The 22508-nt window shown below is 60.7% G+C and overlaps 1 protein-coding gene across 1 annotated transcript in view; it reads right to left on the reverse strand.

Annotated features, from left to right (window-relative positions):
- The window catches only part of LOC131095021 (A.superbus venom factor 1-like), a 76998-nt gene that overhangs the window by 45416 nt on the left and 9074 nt on the right, over window positions 1-22508 (reverse strand). The window contains 10 exon segments of the mRNA XM_058042612.1: window positions 983-1194; window positions 5685-5756; window positions 6720-6849; window positions 8615-8773; window positions 10340-10534; window positions 12243-12455; window positions 16010-16156; window positions 19248-19363; window positions 20911-21031; window positions 22375-22477. Coding sequence (XP_057898595.1) covers window positions 983-1194; window positions 5685-5756; window positions 6720-6849; window positions 8615-8773; window positions 10340-10534; window positions 12243-12455; window positions 16010-16156; window positions 19248-19363; window positions 20911-21031; window positions 22375-22477 — 1468 coding nt within the window.

Below are 22508 nucleotides of genomic sequence, written 5' to 3' on the forward strand. Positions count from 1 at the left end.
TCCAAAGAACATCCAAAGAACACCCAAGGAACACCAAAGGAACATCCAAGGAACACGCAAGGGACACCCAAGGTTCTCCTGACCTTCACCAGGGAACACCCAAGGAAGATCCAAAGAACACCCAAGGAACATCCAAAGAACATCCAAAGAACATCCAAGGAACATCCAAGGAACACCCAATGTTCACCTGACCTTCATCCAAAGAACATCCAAGGAACACCCAAGGAACACCAAAGGAACATCCAAGGAACACGCAAGGGACACCCAAGGTTCTCCTGACCTTCACCAGGGAACACCCAAGGAACTTCCAAAAAACATCCAAGGAACATCCAAGGTTCACCTGACCATCTACCAGGGAAAGTCCAAGGAACACCCAAGAAAAACCCAAAGAACATCCAAGGAACATCCAAAGAACATCCAAAGAACTCCCAAGGTTCTCCTGACCTTCCAACAGGGAAAGTCCAAGGAACACCCAAGGAGCACCCAAGGAACATCCAAGGAACATCCAAGGAACACCCAGGAACACCCAAGGAACATCCAAGGAACGCCCAAGGAGCACCCAAGGAACACCCAGGAACACCTGAGGTTCTCCTGACCTTCACTAAAGAACATCTAAGGAACACCCAAAGAACATCCACGAAGCACCCAATGTTCACCTGACCTTCATCCAAAGAACACCCAAGGAACACCCAAGGAGCACCCAGGAACACCCAAGGAACACCCAAGGAACACCCAAGGAACACCAAGGAACATCCAAGGAACATCCAAGGAACATCCAAGGAACATCCAAGGAACACCCAAGGAACATCCAAGGAACACCCAAGGTCCACCTGACCTTCACCAAAGAACACCCAACCTCCACCCAAACTATTCTCAAGCTCACCTTCACCTGAGACCCACCAAGAAACCCCCAAAACCCACTTGAGACCCTCCACCAACGAGGTTCCTCCAACCTCCCCGACCTTCTCCCACCCTCCGTGACCCAACACTTGCTTCTGGCCAGGCCGGTGCTGGGCGAGAGGTTCTGCTGCTCCCTCCTGGCCTGGATGTATCTGCAGCAGTCGAGGAAGGCGCGGACGCAGGAGGTCCCCTCCAGGATGTACTCGCTCCTCTGCTCGCAGCCGTGTCCCATCGGGTTGTCCTTCATGCCGTCCTCGCAGCACCTCCTCTGCAGCTTGTCCGAGTACTCGGCCGCTGGTGGACACCAGGACAGGGATGGGACATGTCCTGGTGGCCCTCAGGGACATGGGGACCTCAGGGGTGTGGGACACTCTGGTGGCTCTTTAGGACATGGGACACTCTGGTGGTTCTTTAAGACATGGGGACCTCAGGGGTGTGGGACATTCTGGTGGCCCTCAGGGACATGGGAGACTCTGGAGATCTTTGGGACGTGGGACGTTCTGGTGGCTCTTTAGGACATGGGACACTCTGGTGGTTCTTTAAGACATGGGGACCTCAGAGTGTGGGACATTCTGGTGGCCCTCAGGGACATGGGAGACTCTGGAGATCTTTGGGATATGGGACATTCTGGTGGCTCTTTAGGACACGGGACACTGGGGGCCTTTGGGACATGGAAAAGTCTGGTGGCCCTCAGGGGTGTGGGACACTCTGGTGGCTCTTTAGGACATGGGACACTCTGGTGGTTCTTTAGGACATGTGGACCTCAGAGTGTGGGACATTCTGGTGGCCTTCAGGGACATGGGGACCTCAGGGTGTGGGACATTCTGGTGACTCTTTAGGACATGGGACATTTCGGTGGTTCTTTGGGACATGGGAGACTTTGGTGGCCTTTTAGGACATGGGACACTCTGGAGATCTTTGGGACATGGGACACTCTGGTGGCCCTTTAGGACATGGAGACCTTGGGGTTGTGGAACGTTCTGGTGGCCCTCAGGGACATGGGACACTCAGGTGGCTCTCAGGGATGTGGGACATTCTGGTGGCCTTTGGGACATGGGACACTTTGGTGGCCCTCAAGGACAGGGGAAACTTTGGAGATCCTTGGGACATGGGACATTCTGGTGGCTCTATAGGACATGGAGACCTCGGGGTGTGGGACATTCTGGTGGCTCTGGAATGGGGACCTCAGGGTTTGGGACACTCTGGTGGTTCTTTAGGACATGGGACACTCTGGTGGCTCTGAGGGACATGGGACACCCTGGTGGCATCTGCTCCCATCGGGTTGTCCTTCATGCCGTCCTCGCAGCACCTCCTCTGCAGCTTGTCCGAGAACTCGGCCGCTGGTGGACACCAGGACAGGGATGGGACATGTCCTGGTGGCCCTCAGGGACATGGGAGACTCTGGAGATCTTTGGGACATGGGACACTCTGGTGGCCTTTGGGACATGGAAAAGTCTGGTGGCCCTCAGGGGTGTGGGACATTCTGGTGGTCCTTAAGGACATGGAGACCTTGGGCTTGTGGGACATTCTGGTGGCCTTCAGGGACATGGGACACTGGTGGCCCTCAAGAACATGGGACACTCAGGTGGCTCTCAGGGATGTGGGACATTCTGGTGGCCTTTGGGACATGGGACACTCTGGTGGCCCTCAAGGACATGGGAAACTTTGGAGATCCTTGGGACATGGGACATTCTGGTGGCTCTTTAGGACATGGAGACCTTGGGGTTGTGGGACACTCTGGTGGCCCTCAGGGACATGGGACACTGGTGGCTCTCAGGGATGTGGGACATTCTGGTGGCTCTATAGGACATGGAGACCTTGGGGTTGTGGGACATTCTGGTGGCTCTGGAATGGGGACCTCAGGGTTTGGGACATTCTGGTGGTTCTTTAGGACATGGGACATTCTGGTGGCTCTGAGGGACATGGGACACCCTGGTGGCATCTGCTCCCATCGGGTTGTCCTTCATGCCGTCCTCACAGCACCTCCTCTGCAGCTTGTCCGAGAACTCGGCCGCTGGTGGACACCAGGACAGGGATGGGACATGTCCTGGTGGCCCTCAGGGACATGGGGACCTCAGGGGTGTGGGACATGTCCTGGTGGCCCTCAGGGTGTGGGACATTCTGGTGACTCTTTAGGACATGGGACATTTCGGTGGTTCTTTGGGACATGGGACACTTTGGTGGCCTTTGAGACATGGGGCACTCTGGAGATCTTTGGGACATGGGACACTCTGGTGGCCCTTTAGGACATGGAGACCTTGGGGTTGTGGAACATTCTGGTGGCCCTCAGGGACATGGGACACTGGTGGCTCTCAGGGATGTGGGACATTCTGGTGGCCTTTGGGACATGGGACACTCTGGTGGCTCTGGAATGGGGACCTCAGGGTTTGGGACATTCTGGTGGTTCTTTAGGACATGGGACACTCTGGTGGCCCTCAAGGACATGGGAAACTTTGGAGATCCTTGGGACATGGGACATTCTGGTGGCTCTTTAGGACATGGAGACCTTGGGGTGTGGAACACTCTGGTGGCTCTGGAATGGGGACCTCAGGGTTTGGGACACTCTGGTGGTTCTTTAGGACATGGGACACTCTGGTGGCTCTGAGGGACATGGGACACCCTGGTGGCATCTGCTCCCATCGGGTTGTCCTTCATGCCGTCCTCGCAGCACCTCCTCTGCAGCTGTTCCGAGAACTCGGCCGCTGGTGGACACCAGGACAGGGATGGGACATGTCCTGGTGGCCCTCAGGGACATGGGGACCTCAGGGGTGTGAGACATTCTGGTGGCCCTCAGGGACATGGGAGACTCTGGAGATCTTTGGGACATGGGACATTCTGGTGGCCCTTAAGGACATGGGGACCTCAGAGTGTGGGACATTCTGGTGGCCCTCAGGGACATGGGAGACTCTGGAGATCTTTGGGACATGGGACACTCTGGTGGCCTTTGGGACATGGAAAAGTCTGGTGGCCCTCAGGGGTGTGGGACGTTCTGGTGGTCCTTAAGGACATGGAGACCTTGGGCTTGTGGGACATTCTGGTGGCCTTCAGGGACATGGGACACTGGTGGCCCTCAAGAACATGGGACACTGGTGGCTCTCAGGGATGTGGGACATTCTGGTGGCCTTTGGGACATGGAACACTCTGGTGGCCCTCAAGGACAGGGGAAACTTTGGAGATCCTTGGGACATGGGACATTCTGGTGGCTCTATAGGACATGGAGACCTTGGGGTTGTGGGACACTCTGGTGGCTCTGGAATGGGGACCTCAGGGTTTGGGACACTCTGGTGGTTCTTTAGGACATGGGACACCCTGGTGGCTCTGAGGGACATGGGACACCCTGGTGGCATCTGCTCCCATCGGGTTGTCCTTCATGCCGTCCTCGCAGCACCTCCTCTGCAGCTTGTCCGAGAACTCGGCCGCTGGTGGACACCAGGACAGGGATGGGACATGTCCTGGTGGCCCTCAGGGACATGGGAGACTCTGGAGATCTTTGGGACATGGGACATTCTGGTGGCCTTTGGGAGATGGGAAACTGTGGTGGCCCTCAGGGTTGTGGGACATTCTGGTGGCCCTTAAGGACATGGAGACCTTGGGCTTGTGGGACATTCTGGTGGCCTTCAGGGACATGGGACACTGGTGGCCCTCAAGAACATGGGACACTCACGTGGCTCTCAGGGATGTGGAACATTCTGGTGGCCTTTGGGACATGGGACACTGGTGGCCCTCAAGGACATGGGAAACTTTGGAGATCCTTGGGACATGGGACACTCTGGTGGCTCTTTAGGACATGGAGACCTTGGGGTTTGTTACGTTCTGGTCACCCTCAGGGACATGGGGACCTCCAGGGTTTGGGACATTCTGGTGGCCCTCAGGGACATGGGACACTGGTGGCTCTCAGGGGTGTGGGACACCCTGGTGGCCCTCAGGGATGTGGGGACCTCAGGGTGTGGGACATTCTGGTGGCCTTCAGGGGTGTTGGAACGTTCTGATGGCCTTTGGGACATGGGACACACTGGTTGGCTTTGGGACATGGAAACGTCTGGTGGCCCTCAGGGTTGTGGGACATTCTGGTGGCTCTTTAGGACATGGGACACTCTGGTGGCCCTCAGGGACATGGGACACTGGTGGCTCTCAGGGATGTGGGACATTCTGGTGGCCTTTGGGACATGGGACACTCTGGTGGCCCTCAGGAACGTGGGACATTGGTGTCCCTCAAGGTCTGGGACACTTTGGCAGCCTCAGGGACAGAGGACACCCCAGTGACCTTGGGGACACCCTGGTGACCTTGGGGACACTGGGGACAAGGGACACCCTGGTGATCCTGGGGACAAGGGACACCCTGGTGACCTTGGGGACACCCTGGTGACCTTGGGGACTGAGGGGACACCCTGGTGACCTTGGGGACACCCTGGTGACCTTGGGGACATTGGGGACAAGGGACACCCTGGTGACCTTGGGGACAAGGGACACCCTGGTGACCTTGGGGACATGGGACACCCTGGTACCTTGGGGACACCCTGGTGACCTTGGAGACACTGGGGGCAAGGGACATCCTGGTGACCTTGGGGACACCCTGGTGACCCTGGGGACACCCTGGTGACCTTGGGACACGGGACACTGCGGTGACCTTGGGGACACCCCGGTGACCTTGGGGACACTGGGGACAAGGGACACCTTGGTGACCTTGGGGACACCCTGGTGACCTTGGGGACATCCCGGTGACCTTGGGGACACCCTGGTGACCTTGGGGACACCCCGGTGACCTTGGGGACAGTGCCACCTACCCTTGGTGCCCTTGTACTCGGCGAGTGCCAGCGAGCGCCGCTTGCGTTTGGCCGGCTGGGGACACCGGAGCTCTGGGGACAGAGGGGACACCGGTCAGGACCCCAAGGTGTCCCAGGTGTCACAGCCCCAAGTTCAGGGTCACGTCCTCCATCCCTGAGGTGTCACCTCCACCATCCCTGAGATGTCACCATCCCCATCCCTGAGATGTCACCTCCACCATCCCTGAGGTGTCACCTGCTCCATCCCTGAGATGTCACCATCCCCATCCCTGAGGTGTCACCTCTCCCATCCCCAAGGTGTCACCTCCACCATCCCTGAGATGTCACCATCCCCATCCCCAAGGTGTCACCTGCTCCATCCCTGAGATGTCACCATCCCCATCCCTGAGATGTCACCATCCCCATCCCTGAGGTGTCACCTCCACCATCCCTGAGATGTCACCTCCACCATCCCTGAGATGTCACCTCTCCCATCCCTGAGATGTCACCTCCACCATCCCTGAGATGTCACCTCTCCCATCCCCAAGGTGTCACCATCCCCATCCTCAAGATGTCACCTCCACCATCCCTGAGGTGTCACCTCCACCATCCCCAAGGTGCCACCTCCACCATCCCTGAGATGTCACCATCCCCATCCCTGAGGTGTCACCTGCTCCACCCCCAAGGTGTCGCCTCCCTGGTCCCTGAGGTGCCACATCCTTGAAGTGTCACCTCCCCCATCCCCAAGGTGCCACCCATGTCAGATGCCACCTCCCCGAGGTGCCACCCCCTGTCCCCAAGGTGCCACCTCCACCATCCCCAAGGTGCCACCCCTGTCAGATGCCACCTCCCCGCGGTCCCACCCCCCGTCTTAAAGGTGCCACCCCTGTCAGATGCCACCTCCCCGCGGTGCCCCCCGCTGTCCCCGAGGTGCCACCCCTTTCAGATGCCACCTCCCCGAGGTGCCACCCCCTGTCCCCGAGGTGCCACCCCTGTCAGATGCCACCTCCCCGCAGTGCCACCCGCTGTCCCCGCGGTGCCACCCGCTGTGCCCACCTGAGCGCTGGGGCGTGGTCACCTGGACGCTGGTGGCCAGGCTCAGGCCGGCGTCCGCGAAGACGCCGACGTTGTCCCGGCCGCTGCCGGCCGTGCAGCCGATGTCACCGCGCTCCACCGTGTCCCACACCTGCCACCACGGGGACAGCGTGACACTGTGACACTGTGACACTGCCACCACAGGGACAGCTGTGACACTGTGACACGGTGACACTGTGACACTGCCACCACAGCCGATGTCACCGCGCTCCACCGTGTCCCACACCTGCCACCACGGGGACAGCGTGACACCGTGACACTGTGACACTGACACTGTGACACTGTGACACTGCCACCACAGGGACACCGTGACACTGTGACACTGTGACACTGTGACACTGACACTGTGACACTGTGACACTGACACTGTGACACGGTGACACTGTGACACGGTGACACTGTGACACTGCCACCACAGGGACACTGTGACACTGCCACCACAGGGGACAGCCGTGATGGCACCACCATCCTGACGTGACACCGTGGCTGTGACACCACCCAGGGGTGACACCACAGCTGTGACACTGCCACCACCACCAATGTCACCGCGCTCCACCGTGTCCCACAGCTGCCACCACAGGGACAGCGTGACACCGTGACACCGTGACACTGTGACACTGCCACCACAGGGACACTGTGACACAGCGACACGTGACACTTTGACACTGTGACACTGCCACCACAGGGACAGCGTGACACCGTGACACCGTGACACCGTGACACTGTGACACTGCCACCACAGGGACACTGTGACACCGTGACACTGTGACACTGTGACCCTGTGACACTGTGACACTGCCACCACAGGGACACTGTGACACCGTGACACTGCCACCAGCCAGGGGTGACACCATGGCTGTGACACTCCCACCAGCCTGGGGTGACACTGTGACACTGCCACCACAGGGGACAGCCGTGATGGCCACCAACATCCAGAGGTGACACCACAGCTGTGACACCGCCCAGGGGTGACACCACGGCTGTGATGGCCACGGCCACCATCCCAGGACAATGGGGACAGCTGTGACGGCCACGACCACTGCCACCACCCAGAGATGACAGGACAGCTGCGATGGCCACCACCACCCGGGGACAATGGGGACAATGGGGACAACCATGGTGGCCACCACCAGGGGATGATGGGGATGGGGACAACCATGGTGTCCACCACCAGGAGACATCAGGGATAGCAAGAACAACCATGGTGGCCACCACCACCAGAGGACATCAGGGACAACCGTGATGGCCACCACCAGGGGATGATGGAGACAAGGACAACCAAGGTGGCCACCACGTGGGGACATGGAGGCCAGGGCCACCCACCTTGCTCTGGCTGATCTTGTTCTTGTTGAGCACGTAGACGCCCTTGTCCACGGCCACCACCAGGGACAGTGGGGACAGGGACAACCATGGTGGCCACCACCAGGCGATGATGGAGACAGGGACAACCATGATGGCCACCACCACCAGGGGACATCAAGGACAACCATGGTGGCCACCACCAGGAGACATCAGGGACAGCAAGAACAACCATGATGGCCACCACCACCAGGGGATGATGGAGACAAGGACAACCATGGTGGCCACCACCAGGGGACATCAAGGACAACCATGATGGCCACCACCCCTTGGGGACATCAGGGACAACCATGATGGCCACCACCACCAGGGGATCATGGAGACATGGACAACCACGGTGGCCACCACCACAAGGTGACATCAGGGACAACCACGATGGCCACCACCATGGGACAATGGAGACAGTGACAACCATGGTGGCCACCACCATCAGGGGACATCAAGGACAACCACGGTGGCCACCACCCCTTGGGGACATGGAGGCCAGGGCCACCCACCTTGCTCTGGGTGATCTTGTTCTTGTTGAGCACGTAGACGCCCTTGTCCACGGCCACCAGCCCCACGTGGGCCTTGTGGTCGCCCTCGATGCGCAGCTCGATCCGCGCCCCCGGCTCCTGGACTCGGTTGTCACCTTCTGAGGCCGCCTTCACCACCAGCTGCCGCGGACACGGCGGGTGACGTCCCCAAGGTGTCCCCAAAGGACGCTTCTGTCCCACCCCCGCCACGGGAGACACCAAGTTTGGAGCTCCAGGAGAAGTTGGTGGCCGTGGGCTTCGTGGCCGGGTCACCAGGGCCACCAGGGCCACCAGGGTCACCCAGGAGATGTCCAAGCTCCTCATGGAGCGTCCAAAACCGCACAAGTGACACCAAATCCCCACCAGGGAACACTTGGGTCCCTCAAGAACCTCCCAAACCCCTCAAAGACCTCCCAAACCCTTCAGGAACCTTCCAAACTCCTCAAGAACCTCCCAAACCCCTCAAGGACCTCCCAAACCCCTCAAGGACCTTCCAAACCCCTCAAGAACCTTCCAAACCCCTCAGGAACCTTCCAAACCCCTCAGGGACCTCCCGGACTCATCAAGGACCTCTCAGTTCCCTCAAGAACCTTCCAAACTCCTCAAGGACCTCCCAAAACCCTCAGGAACCTCCCAAACCCCTCAGGAACCTCCCAAACTCCTCAGGGACCTCCCGGACCCATCAAGGACCTCCCAAACCCCTCAAGAACCTTCCAAACTCCTCGGGGACCTCCCGGACCCATCAAAGACCTCTCGGTTCCCTCAAGAACCTCCCAAACTCCTCAAGAACCTCCCAAACCCCTCAAGGACCTCCCAAACTCCTCAGGGACCTCCCGGACCCATCAAGGACCTCTCGGTTCCCTCAAGGACCTTCCAAACTCCTCAAGAACCTCCCAAACTCCTCAAGGACCTTCCAAACCCCTCAAGAACCTTCCAAACCCCTCAAGAACCTTCCAAACTCCTCAGGGACCTCCCGGACCCACCAAGGACCTCTCAGTTCCCTCTAGAACCTTCCAAATCCTTCAAGGACCTCCCAAACCCCTCAGGAACCTTCCAAACTCCTCAGGAACCTCCCAAACTCCTCAGGGACCTCCCGGACCCATCAAGGATCTCTCAGTTCCCTCAAGAACCTTCCAAACTCCTCAAGGACCTCCCAAACCCCTCAGGAACCTCCCAAACCCCTCAGGAACCTCCCAAACTCCTCAGGGACCTCCCGGACCCATCAAGGACCTCCCAAACCCCTCAAGAACCTCCCAAACCCCTAAAGGACCTCCCAAACCCCTCAGGAACCTCCCAAACCCCTCAAGAACCTCCCAAACCCCTCAGGAACCTCCCAAACTCCTCAGGGACCTCCCGGACCCATCAGGAACCTTCCAAACTCCTCAGGAACCTCCCAAACCCCTCAAGGACCTCCCAAACCCCTCAAGAACCTCCCAAACCCCTCAGGAACCTCCCAAACCCCTCAAGGACCTCCCAAACCCCTCAGGAACCTTCCAAACTCCTCAGGGACCTCCCAAACTCCTCAGGGACCTCCCAAAACCCTCAATGATCTCTCGGTTCCCTCAAGAACCTCCCAAACCCCTCAGGAACCTCCCAAACCCCTCAAGGACATCAAGGACCGCTCCAACCACCACCAAAACCCCATCCAACATCTCCAAACCCCCCCCCCGCCTTTGACCGCCCTGGGGCCACCAGGAGGTGACTCACGGAGCCCATGCAGGTGTCCTTGACGTCCACCCAGACGGAGTCGGCCACGATCTCGCCGGGCAGGACGGAGTAGAAGGCCACCACGCGGAAGGACGGGATGAGCTCGGGCGTCACCGGCAGGGTCATGGTCACCAAGCTCTGACCAGGCTCGTGCCGCTGCCGGCCGGCGCGCAGGATGCGGCCCTTGGTCATGATCTGCCGGGAGCCAAAGCCTGGTGAGCACCTGGATGGATGTCCACCGGCGTCCTCTCAAGGACCTCCCAAAACCCTCAAGGATCTCTCAAGGTTCCCTCAAGGACCTCCCAAACTCCTCAAGGACCTCGCAAACCCCTCAGGAACCTTCCAAACCCCTCAGGAACCTTCCAAACTCCTCAAGGACCTCCCAAACCCCTCAAGAACCTCCCAGAACCCTCAAGGATCTCTCAGTTCCTTCAGGAACCTTCCAAATTCCTCAAGGACCTCCCAAACTCCTTAAGGACCTCTCAAGGACCTCAAAGACCTCTCAGTTTCCTCAAGAACCTTCCAAACCCCTCAAAAACCTCTCAAGGACCTCCCAGGTCCCTCAAGAACCTCCCAGATCCCTCAAGGATCTCTCAGCTCCTTCAAGAACCTTCCAAACACCTCCAAGGCCTCCAGGACCCCTCAAGGGCCACCTCAAGGATGTCAAGGCCACCCAAGCCCCTCAAGAACTTCCCAAACCCCTGAAGAACCTTCCAGACCCCTCAATGACCTCCCAAACCCCTCAATGACCTCCCGAACCCCTCAAGGATCTCTCAGTTCCCTCAAGAACCTCCCAGACCCCTCAAGAACCTCTCAGTCCTCTCAAGGACCTCCCAGGTCCCTCAAGGGCCACCCAAGCTCCTCAAGAACCTCCCAGGTCCCTCAAGAACTTCCCAAACCCCTCAAGGACCTCCCAGGTCCATCAAGGGCCACCCAAGCTCCTCAAGAACCACCCAGACCCCTCAAGGATCTCTCAGTTCCTTCAGGAACCTTCCAAACCCCTCAAGGAGGTCCCAAACCCCTCAAGGACATCCCAAACCCCTCAAGAACCTCCCAGACCCCTCAAGAACCTCCCAGACCCCTCAAGGACATCTCAGTTCCTTCAGGAACCTTCCAAACCCCTCAAAGAGGTCCCAAACCCCCTCAAGGAGGTCCCAAACCCCTCAAGAACCTCCCAGATCCCTCAAGGACATCTCAGTTCCTTCAGGAACCTTCCAAACCCCTCAAGGTGGTCCCAAACCCCCTCAAGGACATCTCAAACCCCTCAAGGACCTCCCAAGCCCCTCAAGAACCACCCAGACCCCTCAAGGATCTCTCAGTTCCTTCAGGAACCTTCCAAACCCTTCAAGGTGGTCCCAAATCCCCTCAAGAACCTCCCAAACCCCTCAAGGACCTCCCAGGTCCATCAAGGGCCACCCAAGCTCCTCAAGAACCTCCCAGATCCCTCAAGGATCTCTCAGTTCCTTCAGGAACCTTCCAAACCCCTCAAAGATCTCCCAAACCCCTCAAGGACCTCCCAGATCCCTCAAGAACCTCCCAGACCCCTCAAGGATCTCTCAGTTCCTTCAGGAACCTTCCAAACCCCTCAAGGAGGTCCCAAACCCCTCAATGACCTCCCAGATCCCTCAAGAACCCCCCAGACCCCTCAAGGATCTCTCAGTTCCTTCAGAAACCTTCCAAACCCCTCAAAGAGGTCCCAAACCCCCTCAAGAACCTCCCAAACCCCTCAAGAACCTCCCAGACCCCTCAAGGACATCTCAGTTCCTTCAGGAACCTTCCAAACCCCTCAAGGACCTCCCAGACCCCTCAATGACCTCCCAGACCCCTCAAGAACCTCTCAGGTCCCTCCAGGACCTCCAGGTGCTCAGGGTGGAGGCACCACCGACGAAGCACGGGTACCCACCAGGTAGGTGAAGAACGGGACGGAGTTGCGGACGTCGTTGTTGCTGGTCTTGAGGTGGAAGTTGACGGGCAGGTTGTCCCCGGGCTGGAGCTCGGTGGTGGCCACCGCCAGGTGCAGGAAGTTGCCCGAGCCGGCCTGGCTGCGATAGGCCTGGGCCGTCATCTGCCGCGAGGCCTGGCGCGCCGCGGGCAGCCCCGGCTGCGCCGTCCGCACCTGGCACGGGGACACGGTGGCACTCGGTCAGCACAGGGACACGGTGGCACTCGGTCAGTGGGCAGGGACACGGTGGCACTCGGTCATGGGGAGGGACACGGTGGCACTCGGTCAGGACAGGGGACACGGTGGCACTCGGTCAGGACAGGGGACACGGTGGCACTCGGTCAGCATGCAGGGACACGGTGGCACTCGGTCAGCACGGGGACACGGTGGCACTCGGTCAGCGGGCAGGGACACGGTGGCACTCGGTCAGCACAGGGGGCACGGTGGCACTCGGTGAGGACAGGGACACGGTGGCACTCGGTCAGGGCAGGGGACACGGTGGCACTCGGTCAGCGGGCAGGGACACGGTGGCACTCGGTCAGCACAGGGGACACGGTGGCACTCGGTCAGCACAGAGGGACACGGTGGCACTCGGTCAGCACAGGGGCACGGTGGCACTCGGTCAGAGGGCAGGGACACGGTGGCACTCGGTCAGCACAGGGGACACGGTGGCACTCGGTCAGGACAGGGGCACGGTGGCACTCGGTCAGCACAGGGGACACGGTGGCACTTGGTCAGCACAGGGGACACGGTGGCACTCGGTCAGCACAGGGACACGGTGGCACTCGGTCAGCACAGGGGACACGGTGGCACTTGGTCAGCGGGCAGGGACATGGTGGCACTCGGACACGGGGAGGGACACGGTGGCACTCGGTCAGCACAGGGGACACGGTGGCACTCGGTCAGCACGGGGACACGGTGGCACTCGGTCACGGGCAGGGACACGGTGGCACTCGGTCAGCATGGGGGACACGGTGGCACTCGGTCAGCACAGGGGCACGGTGGCACTCGGTCACGGGCAGGGACACGGTGGCACTCGGTCAGCATGGGGGACACGGTGGCACTCGGTCAGTGGGCAGGGACACGGTGGCACTCGGTCAGCGGGAGGGACATGGTGGCACTCGGTCAGCACAGGGACACGGTGGCACTCGGTCAGGACAGGGGACACGGTGGCACTCGGTCAGCACAGGGGACACGGTGGCACTCGGTCAGCGGGCAGGGACACGGTGGCACTCGGTCAGCACAGGGGACACGGTGGCACTCGGTCAGCACAGGGGACACGGTGGCACTCGGTCAGTGGGAGGGACACGGTGGCACTCGGTCAGGACAGGGGACACGGTGGCACTCGGTCAGCACAGGGGACACGGTGGCACTCGGTCAGCACAGGGGACATGGTGGCACTCGGTCACGGGCAGGGACACGGTGGCACTCGGTCAGCACAGAGGGACACGGTGGCACTCGGTCAGCACAGGGGACATGGTGGCACTCGGTCAGCACAGGGGACACGGTGGCACTCGGTCAGCACAGAGGGACACGGTGGCACTCGGTCACGGGCAGGGACACGGTGGCACTCGGTCAGCACAGAGGGACACGGTGGCACTCGGTCAGCACAGGGGACATGGTGGCACTCGGTCAGCACAGGGGACACGGTGGCACTCGGTCACGGACAGGGGACACGGTGGCACTCGGTCAGCGGGCAGGGACACGGTGGCACTCGGTCAGCACAGGGGACACGGTGGCACTCGGTCAGCGGGCAGGGACACGGTGGCACTCGGTCAGCACAGGGGACACGGTGGCACTCGGTCAGGACAGGGGACACGGTGGCACTCGGTCAGTGGGGAGGGACACGGTGGCACGCGGTCATGGGGAGGGACACGGTGGCACTCGGTCACAGGCAGGGACACGGTGGCACTCGGTCAGCACAGGGGACACGGTGGCACTCGGTCAGGACAGGGACACGGTGGCACTCGGTCAGCACAGAGGGACACGGTGGCACTCGGTCAGCACAGGGACACGGTGGCACTCGGTCAGCACAGAGGGACACGGTGGCACTCGGTCAGCGGGCAGGGACACGGTGGCACTCGGTCAGCACAGGGGACACGGTGGCACTCGGTCAGCACAGGGACACGGTGGCACTCGGTCAGCACAGGGGACACGGTGGCACTCGGTCAGCGGGCAGGGACACGGTGCCACTCGGTCAGCACAGGGGACACGGTGGCACTCGGTCAGCGGGCAGGGACACGGTGGCACTCGGTCAGCACAGGGACATGGTGGCACTCGGTCAGGACAGGGGACACGGTGGCACTCGGTCAGGACAGGGACACGGTGGCACTCGGTCACGGGCAGGGACACGGTGGCACTCGGTCAGCATGCAGGGACACGGTGGCACTCGGTCATGGGGAGGGACACGGTGGCACTCGGTCAGCACGGGGACACGGTGGCACTCGGTCAGCATGGAGGGCTTGGCCACCAGAGAGGTTGCACAAAGGTCTTGGCCACCATAGGGGTTCCACAGAGGAACCATCATGGAGGGCTTGGCCACCAGAGGGGCTCCATAGAGGCCTTGGCCACCATAGAGGTCCCATAGAAGTCTTGGCCACCATAAAGGTCTTGGCCACCATAAAGGTCTTGGCCATCATGAAGGTCTTGGCCATCATGGAGGACTTGGCCACCATAGAGGTTCCATAGAGGTCTTGGCCACCACAAAGGTCTTGGCCACCATAGAGGGCTTGGCCATCATGGGGGGCTTGGCCATCATGGAGGACTTGGCCATCACAGAGGTTCCATAGACGTCTTGGCCACCACAAAGGTCTTGGCCACCATAGGGGCTTGGCCATCATGGAGGGCTTGGCCACCATAGGGGTTCCAGAGAGGTCTTGGCCACCGTAGAGACCTTGGCCACCATAGAGTTCTTGGCCATCATGGAGAGCTTGGCCACCATAGGCGTTCCATAGAGGGCTTGGCCACCACAGAGGTTCCATAGAGGTCTTGGCCATCATGGTGGCACTTGGTCACCATACAGGGCTTGGCCATCATGGTGGTATTGGCTATCATGGAGGGCTTGGCCACCACAGAGGTTCCATAGAAGAACCATCATGGAGGGCTTGGCCACCATTGAGGTTCCATAGAGGTCATGGCCACCATAAAGGTCTTGGCCACCATAGAGGCCTTGGCTATCATGGAGGGCTTGGCCACCATAGGTGTTCCATAGAGGAACCATCATGGAGGACTTGGCCACCATGAAGATCTTGGCCACCATGGAGGTCTTGGCCACTGCGGTGGTCTTGGCTATCATGGAGGGCTTGGCCACCATAGGGGTTCCAGAGAGGTCTTGGCCACCGTAGAGACCTCGGCCACCATAGAGATCTTGGCCATCATGGAGAGCTTGGCCACCATAAAGGTTCCATAGAGGTCTTGGCCAGCATGGAGGGCTTGGTCACCATAGAGGGCTTGGCCACCACAAAGGTCTTGGCCACCATAAAGGTTCCATAGAGGGCTTGGCCACCACAAAGGTCTTGGCCATCATGGAGGGCTTGGCCACCACAGAGGGTCCATAGAGGCCTTGGCCACCATGGTGGTCTTGACCACCACAAAGTTCTCGGCCATCGTGGCGGTCTTGACCTCAGCCACCTCAACCTTGGTCACTCCGGCCACCTCACCCACCCCAACCCGCGGTCACCTCCCCATCAGTGCCACCCCGGCGAGGTGACAGCGGTGTCCCCACTCACGGTGATGGGGACGCTGTCCTTGGTGGCCGGCATGTTGAGGACCAGCCTGGCCATGCCATCGCCCCGGGTGGACACCTGGCCCTGGAAGCCATCGGCCTGCACGGTGACACGCGGCGCCGGGGACCCGTCGGGGTTGGTGACATAAACCTGGGGGGACATCAGGGATGGTGACATAAACCTGGAGGTGACATTGACACAAACCTGGAGGGGATACCGGGGATGGTGACATAAACCTGGAGGGGACAGTGGGGGTGACATAAACCTGGAGGGACATCAGGTGACATAAACCTGGGGGGACACCAGGGATGGTGACATAAACCTGGAGGGGACAGTGGGGGTGACATAAACCTGGGGGGACATCAGGTGACATAAACCTGGGGGGACACCAGGGATGGTGACATAAACCTGGAGGGGACAGTGGGGGTGACATAAACCTGGGGGGACACCAGGAAAGGTGACCTAAACCTGGGGGGACACCAGGGATGGTGACATAAACCTGGAGGGGACAGTGAGGGTGACATAAACCTGGAGGGGACAGTGGGGGTGACATAAACCTGGGGGGACACCAGGAAAGGTGACCTAAACCTGGGGGGACACCGGGGGTTGGTGACATAAACCTGGAAGGGACACCGGGGGATGGTGACATAAACCTGGTGGTGACATTGACATAAACCAGGGGTGGTGACATAAAGCTGGGGGGACAGGGGACACCGAGAATAGTGACATAAACCTGCAGGGGACACCAGGAGTGGTGACAGAAACCTGGAAGGGACATCGGGATTGGTGACATAAACCTGGAGGGGACACTGGGGGTGGTGACATAAATCTGGAGGGGACCCCAGGTGTTGGTGACAGAAACCTGGAGGTGACAGAGGACACCGGGAATGGTGTCATAAATCTGGAGGGACAGGGGACACCAGGGGTGGTGACATAAACCTGGAGGGGACACTGGGGGTGGTGACATAAACCTGGAGGTGACCCCAGGTGTTGGTGACATAAACCTGGAGGTGACAGAGGACACCGGGAATGGTGTCATAAATCTGGAGGGACAGGGGACACCAGGGGTGGTGACATAAACCTGGAGGGGACACTGAGAGTGACATAAACCTGGAGGGGACACTGGAGGTTGGGGACATAAATCTGGAGGGGACACCAGGGGTGGTGACATAAATCTGGAGGGGACAGAGGACACCAGGGGTGGTGACATAAACCTGAGGGGACACCAGGGGTGGTGACATAAACCTGCAGGGGACACTGAGGGTTAACATAAACCTGGAGGGGACATCAGGTGACATGAACCTGGAGGGACACTAGGGATGGTGACATAAACCTGGGGGGGACAGGGGACATCAGGAGTGGTGACATAAAACTGGTGGTGACATTGACCATTGGTGGTGACATTGACATTGACATAAACCTGAAGGGGACATTAGGAGTTGGTGACATAAACCTGGAAGGGACACCAGGGATTGGTGACATAAACCTGGAGGGGACTCCAGGAAGGAGTGGTGGCACCAGGAGGGGACACTGAGAAGGGGTGGTGGCACCGGGAAGGGACACTGGGAAGAGGTGGTGGCACCAGGAAGGGGACACTAATATTGGGAAGGGGTGGTGACATCGGGAAGGGACACTGAGAAGGGGTGGTGACACTGGGAATAGGTGGTGGCACCAGGAGGGGACACTGGGAAGAGGTGGTGGCACTGGGAGGGAACACTGAGAAGGGGTGGTGGCACCGGGAGGGGACACTGGGAAGGGGTGGTGGCACTGGTAAGGGACACTGGAAATGGGTGGTGGCACCGGGAAAGGGTGGTGGCACTGGGAAGGGACATTGGGAAGGGGTGGTGGCACTGGGAGGGGACATGGGAATGGGGTGGTGGCACCAGAAAGGGGTGGTGGCACTGGAGACAATGACACTGGGAAGGGGTGGTGGCACTGAGAGGGGACACTGGGAATGGGTGGTGGCACTGGGAAGGGGTGGTGGCACTGGGGATAATGACACTGGAAAGGGGTGGTGACACCAGTAAGGGGTAGTGGCACTGGGAAGGGACACTGGGAATGGGTGGTGGCACTGGGAGGGGACACTGATACCAGGAAGGGGTGGTGGCACTGGGAGGGGACACCGGGAGTGGGTGGTGGCACTGGGAAGGGACACTGGAAATGGGTGGTGGCACCGGGAAAGGGTGGTGGCACTGGGAAGGGACACTGGGAATGGGTGGTGACACTGGGAGGGGACATTGGGAAGGGGTGGTGGCACTGGGGACAATGACACTAGGAATGGGTGGTGGCACTGGGAAGGGGTGGTGACACCAGTAAGGGGACACTGGGAAGGGGTGGTGGCACCAGAAAGGGGTGGTGGCACTGGGGACAATGACACTGGGAATGGGTGGTGGCACCGGGAAGGGACATTGGGAAGGGGTGGTGGCCCTGGTAAGGGACCCTGGGAAGGGGTGGTGGCACCGGGAAAGGGTGGTGGCTCTGGGAAGGGACACCGGGAATGAGTGGTGGCACTGGGAGGGGACACCGACACCAGGAAGGGACACTGGGAAGGGGTGGTGGCACCAGGAAGGGGTGGTGGCACTGGAGACAATGACACTGGGAAGGGGTGGTGGCCCTGGTAAGGGACACTGGGAATGGGTGGTGGCACCGGGAAAGGGTGGTGGCACTGGGAGGGGACACCGGGAGTGGGTGGTGGCACTGGGAAGGGACACCGACACCAGGAAGGGACACTGGGAAGGGGTGGTGGCACCAGGAAGGGGTGGTGGCACCAGGAAGGGACGGTGGCACTGCAAAGGGACACCGGCACCAGGAAGGGGTGGTGGCACCAGGAAGGGGTGGTGGCACCAGGAAGGGGTGGTGGCACTGCAAAGGGACACTGGGAAGGGGTGGTGGCACCAGGAAGGGGTGGTGGCACTGCAAAGGGACACTGGGAAGGGGTGGTGGCACCAGGAAGGGGTGGTGGCACTGCAAAGGGACACTGGGAAGGGGTGGTGGCACTGCAAAGGGACACTGGGAAGGGGTGGTGGCACTGCAAAGGGACACCGGCACCAGGCAGTGCCACCCCAGTGACACAGCGGGGACAGCCCACGGTCCCCAGCCCCTCTCAGGTGACACAGGGACACCACCCAGGGTCCGACTCCTCCTCCAGCCCCAGCTGTGCCCTGTCCCCACCCCAGGACACCCCGTGGGTCCCCATGCCACCAGCCCGGGCCACCGCTGCTGTCCCCAAGGTGTCACCAACCGTGAGGTCAAAGGGCATCCCCGGCTTGAAGTACTTGGGCGTGCGGGTGAAGTGGATGCTGTAGGGGGACGTGACGATCCTGATGTCACCGAGCTGGGCCTCCACCATGTCACTGCCTGTGGGGACACCGCGGTGGCCGTGTCACCTCCCTGTCCCAGGTGTCCCCCCATCCTCATTGTCCCCGTGCCACCCTCCATGTCACTGCCTGTGGGGACACCGCGGTGGCCGTGTCACCTCCCTGTCCCAGGTGTCCCCCATCCTCATTGTCCCCCTGCCACCCTCCATGTCACTGCCTGTGGGGACACCGCGGTGGCCGTGTCACCTGAGGTCCCTGTCCCCACCTCAGGTGTCCCCCCATCCTTGCTGTCCCCTGCCACCCTCCTGTGGGGACACCGCGGTGGCCGTGTCACCTGTCCCTGTCCCCACCTCAGGTGTCCCCCCCATCCTCACTGTCCCCCTGCCACCCTCCATGTCACTGCCTGTGGGGACACCGCGGTGGCCGTGTCACCTGTCCCTGTCCCAGGTGTCCCCCCACGGTCTCTGTCCCTGTCCCTTCTATGTCCCTGTGCCACCCTCCTGTGGGGACACTGCGGTGGCCGTGTCACCTGAGGTTACTGTCCCCTCTATGTCCCCCTGCCACCACCCTGGATGTCCACCATGTCACTGCCTGTGGGGACACCGCGGTGGCCGTGTCACCTCCGGTCCCCATCCCAGATGTCCCCCCATCCGCCCCGTCCCTGTCCCTCCATGTCACTGCCTGAGGGGACACCATGGTGGCCGTGTCACCTCCAGTCCCTGTCCCCACCTCAGGTGTCCCCCCATCCTCGCTGTCCCTGTCCCCTCACTGTCCCCCCATGTCCTCCCGTGTCCCCTTGCTCTCCATGTCCCCTGTGTCCTCCCACTGTCGCTGTCCTCCATGTCCCTCCATGTCCCCCTGATGTCCCTGTCCCCCCATGTCCCCAATGTCCCCCATGTCCCCAATGTCCCCAATGTCCCCGCACAGACCTGACTCGGTGATGACGGTGACAGTGACATAGAGCGAGTGTCCCACCATGTCCCCCCAATGTCCCCCATGTCCCCAGTGTCCCCCATGTCCCCCTGTGTCCCCAATGTCCCCCTGTGTCCCCAATGTCCCCACACAGACCTGACTTGGTGATGACGGTGACAGTGACATAGAGCGAGTGTCCCCCCATGTCCCCCCATGTCCCCAATGTCCCCCCATGTCCCCGCACAGACCTGACTCGGTGATGACAGTGACAGTGACATAGAGCGAGTGTCCCCCCATGTCCCCCCCATGTCCCCAATGTCCCCCATGTCCCCAATGTCCCCAATGTCCCCACACAGACCTGACTCGGTGATGACGGTGACAGTGACATAGAGCGAGTGTCCCACCATGTCCCCCCATGTCCCCAATGTCCCCAGTGTCCCCAATGTCCCCAGACAGACCTGACTCGGTGATGACGGTGACAGTGACATAGAGCGAGTGTCCCACCATGTCCCCCCATGTCCCCAATGTCCCCAGTGTCCCCAATGTCCCCAGACAGACCTGACTCGGTGATGACGGTGACAGTGACATAGAGCGAGTGTCCCACCATGTCCCCCATGTCCCCAACGTCCCCAGTGTCCCCCATGTCCCCCGTGTCCCCAATGTCCCCAGACAGACCTGACTCGGTGATGACGGTGACAGTGACATAGAGCGAGTGTCCCACCAGCTCCTGGGGCTTGGGGAAGCGCTCGCGCAGGTGAGCCATGGACAGCAGGACATCGGCGTCACCGTCCTGCACCTGGGGACACATTGGGGACATTGGGGACAGGGTTAGGGACAGCAGGACATCGGCGTCACCGTCCTGCACCTGGGGACACATTGGGGACATTGGGGACAGGGTTAGGGACACATTGGGGACAGCAGAACATCGGTGTCACTGTCCTGCACCTGGGGACACATTGGGGACATTGGGGACAGCAGGACATCGGCGTCACCGTCCTGCACCTGGGGACACATTGGGGACATTGGGGACAGGGTTAGGGACACATTGGGGACAGCAGAACATCGGTGTCACTGTCCTGCACCTGGGGACACATTGGGGACATTGGGGACAGGGTTAGGGACACATTGGGGACAGCAGGACATCGGCGTCACCGTCCTGCACCTGGGGACACATTGGGGACATTGGGGACAGGGTTAGGGACACACTGGGGACAGCAGAACATCGGCGTCACCGTCCTGCACCTGGGGACACATTGGGGACACACTGGGGACAGCAGGACATCAGCGTCACCGTCCTGCACCTGGGGACACATTGGGGACATTGGGGACACATTGGGGACACACTGGGGACAGGGTTAGGGACAGCAGGGCGTCAGCGTCACCGTTCTGCACCTGGGGAAACATTGGGGACACATTGGGGACAGGGTTGGGGACAGCAGGGGGACAGCAGGGCGTTGGTGTCACCAGCCTGAACCTGGGGACATGGGGACACGGTTGGGGACAGGGTTGGGGACAGGGTTGGGAACAGGGACAGGGGGGACAGTGCCAGGCTCACCAGGACAGGGACAGGGACAGGGACAAGGACAGGGATGGTGCCAGGGTTGGGGACAGTGTTGGGGACAGTGCCAGGCTCACCGGGACAGTGTTGGGGACATGGACAATGCCAGGGTTGGGGACAGGGACAGGACAGGGACAGGGACAGTGACAGGGACAGTGCCAGGGCTGGGGACAGGGCTGGGGACAGGGTCAGTGCCAGGGACAGTGCCATGGACAGTGCCAGGCTCACCGGGACAGGGACAGTGACAGTGCCAGGGTTGGGGACAGTGACAGTGACAGTGCCAGGGACAGTGCCAGCTCACCGGGACAGGGCTGGGGACAGGGACAGGGACAGGGACAGTGCCAAGGACAGTGGCAGTCCCAGGGTTGGGGACAGCACTGGGGACAGTGCCAGGGTTGGGGACAGTGACAGTGCCAGGGTCACCGGGACAGGGTTGGGGACAGTACCAGGGTTGGGGACAGTGACAGTGACAGTTCCAGTGCCAGTGACATTGGCAGCTCCATCTCACCGGGACAGGGACAGGGACAGGGCTGGTGCCAGGGTTGGGGACAGCGTTGGGGACAATGACAGTGCCATCTCACCGGGACGCGCCGCAGGGACTGGGGGATGCTCTTCCTCTCGTCGTCCACCATCACCCCAAAGAGCACAAAGGCCATGCCCTCCACCTTCCTGCCGTACAGGTACCTGGGGACGGCCACCGTGTCACCGTGTCACT

The sequence above is a fragment of the Melospiza georgiana genome, chromosome 32, assembly GCF_028018845.1.
Source record: "Melospiza georgiana isolate bMelGeo1 chromosome 32, bMelGeo1.pri, whole genome shotgun sequence".
In the NCBI taxonomy this organism is placed as follows: domain Eukaryota; kingdom Metazoa; phylum Chordata; class Aves; order Passeriformes; family Passerellidae; genus Melospiza; species Melospiza georgiana.